The 13,184-nt window shown below is 41.0% G+C and overlaps 1 protein-coding gene across 2 annotated transcripts in view; it reads left to right on the forward strand.

Moving 5' to 3' along the window:
• Positions 1-13,184, forward strand: part of SLC1A3 (solute carrier family 1 member 3) — a 79,028-nt gene that overhangs the window by 53,990 nt on the left and 11,854 nt on the right. For both annotated transcript variants that reach the window (XM_006730415.3, XM_081826017.1), the window contains 2 exons: positions 7,773-7,977; positions 10,197-10,239. In XM_006730415.3, coding sequence (XP_006730478.1) covers positions 7,773-7,977; positions 10,197-10,239 — 248 coding nt within the window. The remainder of the gene's footprint in view (positions 1-7,772; positions 7,978-10,196; positions 10,240-13,184) is intronic.

Here is a 13,184-nt window from a genome sequence, read left to right on the forward strand (position 1 = left end):
GCAATAAATTCGTAAAGAAGATTCCTTGTCATTCTTATGCAATATAACCTCATAAAACTAAGTGATATTATAGGCAAATGAAATATCAAGTTTTGTGACATTATAAACAGCTATATGGGAAGGAAATTTTGGCCAGGGCAAAAACCCCTGTGAAGATACTTGTGATTTAATTGACTGTGAATTCCACAAAATTTTTCTCATCTGCTTATGGAGATGGTTTAACTCTTCTTCACTAAGAATCACTGATTAAAGTAAATGCCTCTTTGCTTAAAATTGCGTGAAGCGAATCTATTCTCAAACTTCTCCCCTCGTTACAACGTCTACAGAATTTCTGTTCAACTCAACTGACCAGATATTAGACATCAGCCCCCTTATTTCCTTGGTCTCCACTAGCTCGGTGAAATAAATGCTTGGGTGCTGGGGATAGTCCAAAGTCATAAGAAGCGAGGATGACAGGAAGGAGAGACCATAGCTCATGGTTCCTTTGTAAAGCCTCTCCTATTAACTAGGTATCTACCAGTGTTTGCAAACTCCTTTTTTTTTTTACTAGAACCTACAGATAAAATACAAATGTATTCATATCTGGGTGTCCCTCCAAAAAAAGGGGAAAAAACACAAATGTATTTACATTGTGACCCAGCCACGCACGATACATACAGACAGCTGAAAGAAGTTTCACAAACTGATACTTACCTTTACCACAGGTGATACCCTTTAGTATTTCCTATTCTGTTCTCTTTCATTAATGGAAAACAATACTAGTCAAAACCCATGAGCTGCATCATAAGCACGTGTTAGACCCCTATCCCGCTCGTCCGTTCCCTTCGGTGTGTTTTTCACTTATTCACTCAATGTTCTGTTAACGTGTGGACGGAGAGGACTTCAGCATTTACTTATATAGGCTCATCTGCGAGACTGCCTCATGGTAGTAAAAGAGGGAAAATAATACGGAGTGGGAGAGAGAGAAGGAAGGGAAAGAGGGAGGGTGCTCCTGGTGGTGACTAGTAGAGGTGTGCCAGCCTTCTGCCTTCCTGACCATCCCCGGACACCTTGTTGCCAGTGACACTTCCTCCCCACCCCACCCCTCACCCCCAGCTCTGGAAATGAAGCTCCAGGTGATGCTGAGTCACTCTTTCCCCACCAGGGCTGTCTCTCATTCTCCAAGATAGAATGAACCGATTTGGGATTAATTGGGGGTAGAGCAACTAAAACTGACAAATCCAAATTTCAGAGTATTTTAAACAAAAGCAACTTTAGTACTTGTAATTCACAGTAACCTAACCTAAATGTTAAAAAAAAAAAAAAAAAGAGTGTGTGTGGCCTCTCCCCAGTGTAACAACAACAGCGGTGATAAGAATGACTATTCAACAAATACTTCTTATGCAGGCGCCGTTCCATGGCCACTGAGGCTACATTAGTGAATAAAACACATGGCTCTGCTCTCTTGGCACTAAAATTTTAGTAGAGAGAGACATACAGTAAGTAGCATTTATCAAGAACCTGCTTTGTCTGGATTCTTCATGTAAGTTTTCCCTAAGCTTGCAGTATAAATATTATTAGCTTCTTGTCTAGACGAAATGGAGGCTTAGAGAAGGCAAATAATACTTAGTGAATAGCTTGTTTATTACTCTTCTGCTAACTTAATAATAACAGCTAACATTTGTTGAATCCTTACTCTGTGCCAAGCTCTATGCTAAGTGCTTTTGGAACGAAAGTCCCTTTAATGCCAGTGAGAGGGCTGTCAGGATTCCCATACTGCAGATGAGCAAACGGAGGCTTACAGAGGTCCTAAGCCACCAGAGCCAAAAGTGCAATCCAGGTATTCTTACCTCAGAGCCTAAACTCTTTTTTTTTTTTTAAAGATTTTATTTATTTATGTGACAGAGAGAGATACAGTGAGAGAGGGAACATAAGCAGGGGGAGCGGGAGAGGGAGAAGCAGGCTTCCCGCCAAGCAGGGAGCCCGATGCAGGGCTCGATCCCAGGACCCTGAGATCATGACCCGAGCCGAAGGCAGACGCTTAACGACTGAGCCACCCAGGCGCCCCTCAGAGCCTAAACTCTTAATCGCTGAGCAAAAAAAAAAGAATACACTTACAAAATGCCTGAGGTTGGCCTTAAGTAGTTTAACTGTTGTCTTTGAGATTAAGTTCTGAGGCTGCATCCTGCTTATTAATTGTGATTCAAAATTGTGATACAATCATTAGCAAACCTAACTTTGAAAGATTCTTCTGTTCCACAAGCCACAGAATCATAGAATTTTACTTGTTTTAAGATCGAGTCTATAAAGGGGCCAGAAGAAAATAGTTTAGTGAAGAAAAACGTAATATAGTTTTAGACAGATTTAAAATGATTTATTTTATGCTCACTCCCTCCGCCGCCCCCCCCCCCGTGCCCCCTTCCCTCCCTCTCCCCTGAGCTTTTTGACCCTCTTGCTCACTCTCCTTTCTGAGGGTTCCAGTGTGCCCTTTTTCCTCCAGCAGTGGGCAGTTGCTTTAGGATACAAGAGTTCATTTTTCAATCTGTAAATAGGAAGTATATTGTATTTTTAGAATTTAACTTTCCTTAAAAAAAATCAGCACCTTACAGTCAAATGACATGCTGGAGCTCTTCCTTGACTTCCTTGTTGTAAGTTTGCCCATCCTGAAATTCTAGGAGGATGGAGAACAGGCGGCTTTCATTACATGAGCATTTGAGAAGCCCATTGTGGAGGAGTGCCTCTAAAATAAAGCAAAAACCGAAACAGACAATATTCTTGAATCAGCAGTTGCTGATTTTCTGTTCTTTCTGGGCCTGGTCCAGTCCCTGGAAGAACAATGAAACACCATGAGAATGAGTAGAAAGACAATTCATCACAGAAGGCTTCATCCTTAAATTTCAATTTTCAAAACCAGAGACAGGAATTATTGGGGGAAGTGGAGTAAAACACATGAATGGATAAGACGTGGATTTTTAGCAGATGGGAGAATAAAATCCATGCAAATAAGAGAGAACTTGACATTATTTATATGTTATCCTTTTATACTTCTCTGAATGCATATTTCATTTATCCAAGAAGTCATACCAAATATTATACCAAAAGAAATCTAATTTACAATACAGACTTACAGACTTCCACTTACGTATTTATGAGACCCTCCCTCCCTACTCCATCCCAGCAAAAACCCACAAATGTGGTGCATATTTGTTAATGCCAAACTGATTACCAAAAGACTGTTTTTTTTTATTCTTATGTTAATCCCCATACATTACATCATTAGGTCTAGATGAAGTGTTCCATGATTCATTGTTCGTGCACAACACCCAGTGCTCCATGCAGAACGTGCCCTCCTCAATACCCACCACCAGGCCAACCCATCCTCCCACCCCCCTCCCCTCTAGAACCCTCAGTTTGTTTTTCAGTGTCCATCGTCTCTCATGGTTCGTCCACCCCTCGGATTTCCCCTGCTTCATTCCTCCCCTCCCGCTACCTTCTTCTTCTTTTTTTTTTCTTAACATATACCAAAAGACTGTTTTTATAAATAAAGAAGTAAATGCGTATTTACCTATTTGCATTAAGAAACTCTCTTCTCTTCCTTCCTCTCTCTTCAAAGTGACTGCTGCCTAAAATACCCAGGTTTCTGAAGCAAAGTCTTTATCTTTTACATTCTAAAAAATGTCTGTTTAATCCCTTTTAGATGCTTAACTCATCGGTGAACATGTAATAGGTTTGCAGAAATGATCGATGGATTGCTTCCTTGATGACTGGATCTTGATGGGTTGGTTTTTAGAAAGGAAAATAAGATTCATGTATAATAGGTTTGCAGAAATGATCAATGGATTGCTTCCTTGATGACTGGATCTTGATGGGTTGGTTTTTAGAAAGGAAAATAAGATTCATGTACCCACAGCCAGCAAGTATCCGTGATCCTCCATGCTCCATTAGAATATGCTCTTGGCTGTTTTTCTAGAAACGATGAGAAATTTGTACTAATTGATTAGTTCTCTAGCTAGTCCTTCGGGTAACCAGTGTAATGCACTTCCTCTGAAGGTAGGGAATGCTGAGTAATGTGCTAGAGTTTCTTCAGTGATCTACTGCCATGGAATTTTCCTCCAGCCTGTCCATTAAAAGAGAGGTATAGGGGAAAGGGTGATCCCTTGGGAGTGCAGGTTCGAATTCTGCCACTGCCATTTGCTAGCTGTGCGACACTGGACAAGTTACTTAACTTCTCTGCTCTTGTGTATCTTCACCTTTAAAATGATATCAATGACATCTACAACCTCCAGTCGTCATGAAATTAGATGAATATGTGCCATTGACTGGGGGTGGGATTTTGTGAGCGAATTAGGGAACTGGCACAAAAGTTAACTCAAAATATATCAAACATATGAACAGAACAAACATGTCATTATAATTGGAAGACCAGTCCCAGCACTTGAAGCAATGCTGCCATATAGTATTTCTTGGGTTTCAAGAGGGTCTCAATTCTGATGGCAGATTGTTTTCATAATAAAGATGTCAGGTTGTCTTGAATGGGTCTGGTTTAGCTAAACCCAGATCAAATGAAGAAAAAGAGACCAGCCGAGATCATTATCTTTACTACTTGCTCTGGAATGTGTTTCTCCAATGTATGTTTAGACAAACGCACAGTTGTTGTAACACACTCCCGTCAGTACCTACACACCCAAGTGACCACCTGTCTCCCCTGCCCCGGTGCCCTTTTCTTCCATTTTAAAGTGACAAGGCTCAATTAAAATCTTCCCTTCCTAAATATTTAGGGCACTTTCTGCCAAAGTTCCCTTTTCCACAAAGTGATTCAGTACTTTGCCCTTGCCCCCAGACACTGACATTTGTGTGTAGTCTCTGGTGTAGGGCTTTGTCTCGGATTTCTCAAGGCTAGGGCACAGAGATGCTCACTGAGTTTGAGTAAGGGAGAGCAAGAGAGGAAGGGAAGTAAGGGAGAGGAAGAGAGACATTGTTCACCTTAGGTTTTGTCTTCCGGAGCTCGTCCTCCATTTTCCTGGTTCCACCATTATCAGGACCATTCTCTTTCAGGCCCTGTGTCTGGCAGATTGTCCACATCCATCCTGCTCTTGCCCTCACGACAGTGTGTGACCTTGTTCGTGGTGGTCCCTTTAGTTTTACGAGCCTGTGTCAGAGAAGAGGGGAGTGGTCAGAGTTGGCAGGTGGGGAGAGGGGATGGAGGACCAGGGACGGAGGAAGGCAAGCAGTCCGTGTGGGACACCAGGGCCCCCTCTTGGGAACAGACCTACATGGAGAATTGGTTCATGAAGATTCTCCACCCCACCCCAAACACACCCCTCCTTCCTTGGCTGAAACAATAGCAGCTGTTGCTTTATTCTCTTGCAAAGGAAAAGGGTCAATATGTAGAGGTTGGTGAGGCCTCTCATTTGACTATCAGTTCTCCTTCTGGGATCACTGCTAAAAACAAGGCCTTGGTGGTTGTCTTCAGCTATTTCAGAATTTAAAGGTGTGGAGAAAATACTTTCATACTGGTTTTCATTTTTTTAATTAAAAAAAAAATCCTGTAAGTAAGAATCTTTGTTTCTTCGAGTTGATAGCCTTGTAGCTGTGGACTCTGGGATAACTACCCCCATCCCTACCCCCGCCGTGGGAGGGAGGGAGATTTAGGCCTCCTCCTTTGTTTGCCACTTTGGTTTCCAGTGCTCTGCCTTGACCACTTAGCGCTCTCTCTGAATAGCTATAGGTCGGGAGTAGTGGGCAGGAACGTCAGAGAAGACTTGGCGTGAGAACGGAACAGCACCACAGAATAGAAGGCGAGAGGGAAAGAAAGCATCTCGGAGGAAGAAAATACTGCTGCCTCGTACCCCCTAGCAGAGATATCCGGTCTATTGTGCCCACACCACTCGCCGCCGAAGAATTTCAGGCTTCAGTGGTGACAAGCTCAGGCAATAATGGGAAAAAGAGTGGGCCCCTTCTGAGAGAAATTATTGCAAGCGCAGGAAGCCAAGATCTTTGAGATGTGATTCAGACCTGGGCATGAAAATGGGGGGATGGGACATGTGACTGAGGACAGATTAGCCCATTTTTAAGGCTGGCACAGTGTTGCAGTGGCACCATCCCAGTAAATGCATATTTAGCCCTGGGCTTCCAGAAACCCAGGGCAAGGGTAAGAGAAGCTAAGTTCACGCATTAAAGCCAAAGTTGGCCTCCTTTGCGGGAGCTGCAGTTGGTCTCCTCAAGGGCAGAAAGTATATGAAAATTAGTGACGTAAGAGCAAAGCTCAGGTACCCACTCCATTTTACTTGGTGTTGACTAAGATCTTAGTCACTTAAGTGGTTTTTAACCTGCGCTATGGGTTGTTGTTAAAAATAAGAACATATCAGGTACTAAGTAAGCGCTTATTATGAAAATTATGAATGATATGATTCAAATATAAATGAAATTATAAATTGAAAGCCCTGGCTTCAATTCTCATGGGAATTAACATTATATCACATTTTGGGGGCAAACCCAGCCCTATCATGGGTACTATTTTTTTTTTCAATATTTTACCTTACTCTTAATATGTTGGTATGAACAGTCACTACCTAAAGATTAAATCACTATTAGAATCCGATACTGATCATTGGAGTACAGTATAACCTTTTAATACATTTATAAAAATGCAATTTTTAAAGAGTAAAGAAAATAGTCCCTTCGTTATGATTGGATTATACTATACTTGGATTTTAGTGTTTCCATGAGATTAGGGAAGGGAAAGAAAGAAGAAAAGTGAAGAAATAGCTAATGAAACAGAAGAGCCCATATTATTATAATCTAATCTTTTTTAAATTAACATATAATGTATTATTTGTTTCAGGGGTACAGGTCTGTGTATAATCTAATCTTTTGAGGGGTTTGTGTCATTTCCAATTTTTTACCACCCCAAGAGACATTAAGATATGTTCCATTTGCTGGAGCAGGAAGGGAAATCTTGAAAGTCACACCTCCTTTTTTACCTAGGATATAACACCTCGCCTGAGGTAGACTTTGAAGATGTCCTGAAAACGAGAGGGCGAAGATGTTTAACATGAGATGAGGTACTCCATGCCCAGGGGAGAAGGTGGAAACATGAGAAGAACCCCACCAAAAAAGAGAATTTTTTTTTTAAATTTTGATGAGATGAGATGAAATGGAAACCCCAGAGAAACTATTTGAGAACTTTGGTTTTATAACCCAATGTCTAATTTAAATGCAAATTGACGATAAGTTGTTAGGTGGTCAGAATAAGGCTTACATTTTGCATAAAAACATCAAAGAAAAGACTCCCGAGTACACATATAAAATAATAAGTCTTTTAAAATAATTTAATGCCGGTTTATCCATGTGAGTCACCACAGTGAATTGAGATATGCTCAGGTTATCCTGCCAGAAATTTTTTTTGAGCATCTCTTCATCTGCAGATACACACACACACACTACTCACTATTTACACTCCTAGCTTCCCCAACCAGTAATAACCTAGGAAAGAATTTGATTGCCCTTTTAAATCATTAGAGAGCCACGTGAAATCAACTCTTGACGCAGGAAACAGGTGATCAGATGTTTGCTGCCACGGCTGATGACTGGCCGTTCTTTGGCTTTTTTCCTTCACCTTTTATGATGCCCTGATGAAATCTGATGCCAAGTTCTCATAACTTGTGTAAAATCCCATTGCTGGGTGGAATGAGGGTAAGGGGGTGTAGAAGGAATTACTGTCCCCATTACCTTCCTCTGGAGACTTCTTTGGACTGACTTCCTGAAAATCTCCTTCTGTTTGCCTTCACCAGGAATGGCGGCCCTAGATAGTAAGGCATCAGGGAAGATGGGAATGCGAGCGGTAGTCTATTACATGACTACAACCATCATTGCTGTGGTGATTGGCATAATCATTGTCATCATCATCCATCCCGGGAAGGGCACAAAGGAAAACATGCACAGAGAAGGCAAAATTGTTCAAGTGACTGCTGCAGACGCCTTCCTGGACTTGATCAGGTATGTCCTTGCAAGCCCACCCCTTTGGATATATTTTGACACCCAGCCCCTCTTTTTGGGGAGCTAGTCAGACTGCAGAATAGTTGTCTAACTGAACCAGCCTTGCGGGGCTTGAAATGAAGGTCACATTTTTACTTCTTTCTAACAGGAGTTACAGGTTTTGTTTTCTGATCTAATGGGAAAGAGGTGAGAAGGGCAGAGAGGGGATATTGATTTTGAGTGCCTTGCTTTTAGGATTCAGAATCTGATCACTCAGTTCTCCTCTCCGCTATGCAGCTTACCTTGGAATATTAATAAGTCTTACCCTACTGTCTTGCTGTTTAAGGCTAGTTTTTATTCAACTATAGCCTGTTGATTGGACTCTTCTAATGCGGAACTTGTCATCTGTATCATCATCCATTATGCACAACAGTTTCTGTCCAGAAAGGACCTTAAGGATCATCTGGTCATACCCATTCTAAGGTCTTCCTTTTATACTAGTCACGAAGAAAGGATTTGGCAGACCAGCAATAAAGGATTAAAGGATGGCTTCTTTAGCATTTTTTTGTGTACAAACCAGACACCGATTGCAAATGAGTCTTATCTAATGCTTGAAACAGACTTGATGGTAGAGTCATCTCACACAGAACTGTGAAGTAAACCAGAGGTTGATCCTGGCACCTTCCTGCTCGCCCTCTCTACACACCTGCCCTTGTGTCAGTCAGATCCTGGCAGGAAGCATATTGCATATTCAAAAGAATCAGCGAAAGGGGTTTGGAAAGGTACAGGCAGGGTTAAGGGAACCTACAAGGGATGGTGAAGCACCACCAGCAATAGGAAGCTTTAAGGCTTTTCACCATTTTTTCCATGAACTTTACCATCAGGTAGGTTAGGTTAGGAGTATTTTATTATATTCTCTTTCTGTATAATTTCTACTCCTTGTTTGAAGAATTGGGATCTTGTCATCCCAAGTCTGGTTGATCCATCAGAGTGCTGTGTGTTTCTGCCTCTCCTTGCCCCAGTGGTAGGTGTATGAGTAGCCTATCCCCACCAGTCACTTGGCTCGAGTATTTTTCCTGACATCTCCCGAACTCACATTTCTATCAAGATTTATATAAACAGACCCAGAGAGCACAGATAGGAAGGAAAAGGAAACAGGATTGTCTAGGCAATAAGAAGAAAAGGGACAAGAGTTGATGACGTTAAAACATGACCTTGATAGCCCACAACTGCTGGAATCTCAGGCTCTGCAACTTCCTGGGCCATGTCTCCTTGGCCCAAAGTCTTCAACCTTGGAGCCCTAATGATAGTTTATTCCAATCTTCTCTTCAACAGATAAATCAGCAGAGACCTAAATGGGTGTAGTGACTTGGCCAAGTTCACACAGCTGGTTAGAGACTCTGCAGCTAGACTGTGGCCCCTTGAACTCCACCATGAACTCAAAACACTGCTCTGAGAAAGTGACAAACCTTGCCACATGGACCACAAGTTCAAATTTTGTGAACCGTATTTCCATTGGTCACCAAAGAGCCTCAAAAGCTCCAGCAATTCGGAGTCGATATCCCATCCCCCAGCTGGCCTTTGGGAGGACTTTATGGAGAACAAAATTCCACAGTCTGACCATGACATTTGATTCAGAACATCTGGTCCCTGGACACATGGCACAATATCAAAAGGGCCATTATTAAATAATACCTCAGTTAACCAGAATGTTTATAACCAAGGGTGTTTCCATTCTCACTTTGGTTCTTCCCGGGAGCAGGATTTGATGAGATAATGACCAAATTTAAAAATCCCATTGTCTGGGGCACCTGGGTGGCTCAGTTGCTTAAGCGACTGCCTTCGGCTCAGGTCATGATTCTGGAGTCCCGGGATCGAGTCCCGCGTCGGGCTCCCTGCTCAGCGGGGAGTCTGCTTCTCCCTCTGACCCTCCCCCCTCCATGTGCTCTCTCTCTCTCTCAAATAAATAAATAAAATCTTTAAAAAAAAAAAATCCCATTGTCTGACAAAAGGACAGATGAGTTGAATTTGCGACTTCCCTGAAAAATATGAACAACAGGGGCCCCACATAGGGATAACCATATGTCCCACTTCAAGTCATAAAATCCACCAAAACCTTTCTTTTTATCCATTTGCTGCTTAGTTCAATACAATCTTTACCTTGGACACCATGAAAAAGTATTTAAGAAGCAAACTTATTATTTGAGAAATTTTTCAAATGACAATTATTTTCTTTGCAGGAATATGTTCCCTCCAAATCTGGTGGAAGCCTGCTTTAAACAGGTAAACACACTATAGCCACTAAATCACTTCTGAAATTCCTCTTTGGCCTACCGCACAGAGTGGGACCCTCTTGTTTATTTTTCTTTTTTTCCATTTCTCTGCAATAAGAAACACTCTTTTGCCAACGAGATGGAAAGCGCTAGGGTTTTCTGAGGAACTTGCCGGGGGTGGAGAGGTCTTACCTTGTTTTGAAGGCTAATTAGTTGCCAGATACTCTAAGTCTTGCATACAAATAACTCATTGAGTCTCTGTTAATTATTAAGAAGGCCAATCAGGACACTCCCTCCCTCTCTACGCCCCCCGCATTCCACACACAAAAGCCCACCAAGTAAACAAACTCCAGTATAAGACACATTTTCAACTTGCTTTAAAGATTACGGAGATTATTCAAGTTTCTGGGTTTAATTTAAAAAACCAACGGGTTGTTTTTTAAAAATCTATTAAGGGCCTTATGGATTCTAAAGGAGGAACCATATCAGAAATGGCATCATCATTTCTCGAATGCCTGCTGTGTGCCAAGCACTAATGTTACATTTGGTCCTCGCATGAATGGGATGGGTATCATTGTCTTCATTTCATTGATGAGGCAACTCATCTATGATAATTCAGAAGGAGTATTTAATAGGCACAAGATCTCACAAGTAATAAACGGTAGATCCAGAATTCAGAACCATTGTGTTGACTCCAAATTCTATCTTTTTCTGCTCCTACATTCTGCTTCCTGGAAAGGGATGAAACACTCACCTGGAAGCTATAGTGAGGTCCAGTTCCTCTTAGCCCATATACATGCAATGCTTGGCTCTCTGTGTTATGGATACAACTTTACTGTTAGGAGTAAAGTTCATTCTAACTTCACCTGAATAAAAAAGCTTTGTTGCCCAAAATATTAAAAGGAAAATAATTAGACATTCTGGGTTAAATAATAGTTCCCGGACATTTCTCCAGATGGTGTCACTTCGCCCTAGTTGTAATTCCCTAACCCTTCTGCTTAAGATCTCTAAAGCAAACAAAATAAAACTCCAACCCCATGGAGGACTAACTTTTATACATTCAAGTCACCCCTATGGTTCCCCCACCTTTTTTTTTAACTTTTATTGACTATTTTTATTTTTTTGTTTTGTTTTTTGTTTTTTATTTTTTTATTATGTTATGTTAATCACCATACATTACATCATTAGTTTTTGATGTAGTGTTCCATGATTCATTGTTTGCGTATAACACCCAGTGCTCCATGCAGTACGTGCCCTCTTTAATACCCATCACCAGGCTAACCCATCCCCCCACCCCCCTCCCCTCTAGAACCCTCAGTTTGTTTTTCAGAGTCCATAGTCTCTCATGGCTCGTCTCCCCCTCCAATTTCCCCCCCTTCATTCTTCCCCTCCTGCTATCTTCTTTTTTTTTTTTTTAACATATAATGTATTATTTGTTTCAGAGGTACAGGTCTGTGATTCAACAGTCTTACACAATTCACAGCGCTCACCATAGCACATACCCTCCCCAGTGTTATCGACTATTTTTAATAGGTAATCCGTGCACACACTGCAAAATTCAAACAGAATCCTTTCTTTAAAAAAAAAAAAAAAAAAGTCTAAGAAGCCAAAATCAAACTTTCTTTATTCAAAACCTGCAATAACCATAAATAATAAACCCCTTTCAATCCAACCAGCCAACCCCAGCACCATGGGGCTGACTATTCTACTTAGTCAGTTGGCACTGGGCAACATCAAAAATGCTGATTTCTAGCAGCACTGGGGAAAGTGCTGACTCGAGCAGATTTATTGTATTTGGTTTTGGACTGCATTTACAGGATTTTGAAAGGGAAGCAAATGTATCCTCCCAGATCTATTTGTCTTAGACCAGAATGCAAATGAGGTTGCAATTTCTGTAGGCTACAAACTGTGTCTAGGGGGAAAGAGTTAGAGCCATAGGAAAGGCTAATCAGGATGGGAAATCTACCCTAGACAATCCATAAAATGCCTAAAGCATCCCAATGAAATAGAGATTTGAGAGTTGACTGGAACAGGAGACCAAAACGGGCCAGTTTCTTTGTTATTTAGAATTACCAGCAGTATCAGTGATTGTTCAGGGATGTGTCCATAGTATTGACAGCTGGCCACGTCCTTGTTTGAGAGTGGTTGTTTCCCACTGGACAAAAAGGTCTCCCATTCACTCTTGGTAGAGAAATGGCCCAGCACTTCATGTACAGCTGCGCGTTCTTCCCGTAGACTGTAGATCCAGTCAACATCCGTACGTCATTACTCTCTGATCCTTTACTACTATCAACATAAAGGCTAGGAATTCTACTCTCATTAAAATCATAAATGGATGGGCTTAATTGTTTTATATGGTCACAGTTATATACTCTGCGTCTTCTGTCTGGGACATCTATGCAGAAGCTGTTGGGAAAGGACTAACTTGATAAGAAGAGAAATTCCTTTATAGACTTGAGAATTGGGTTGTTGTCCTCAACTATTAATCAAGCATCTATTGATATTATCAGAAATGCCTTGATATTGTCAGAAATGCCTTGAAGACCATTGTTTTTGGATTTTAATTTTTTTTAAATTTCACTATTTTTTAAATACTAGTATACTAGAATTAGTATATATATAACATATACAATAAATATGTATGTGTATATATATATATATATAAATAACTAAATCTAGTTAACATACAGTGTTATATTAATTTCAGGTATACCATATAGTGATTCAACAGTTCTATACATTATTCAGTGCTCATCATGATAAGTGTACTCTTTAATTCCCATCACCTATTGCCCCCATCTCTTATCCCCTCCCACCCCCTCCTCTGATAACCATCTGTTTGTTCTCTATAGCTAAGAGTCTGTTTCTTGGTTTGTCTCTGTCTCTTTTTTTTTCCTTTGTTTGTTTCTTAAATTCCACATATGAGTGAAATCATATGGTATCTGTCTTTCTCTG

The sequence above is a fragment of the Leptonychotes weddellii genome, chromosome 7 (genome assembly GCF_054177405.1).
Source record: "Leptonychotes weddellii isolate Sample4059 chromosome 7, ASM5417740v2, whole genome shotgun sequence".
NCBI classification, from domain to species: domain Eukaryota; kingdom Metazoa; phylum Chordata; class Mammalia; order Carnivora; family Phocidae; genus Leptonychotes; species Leptonychotes weddellii.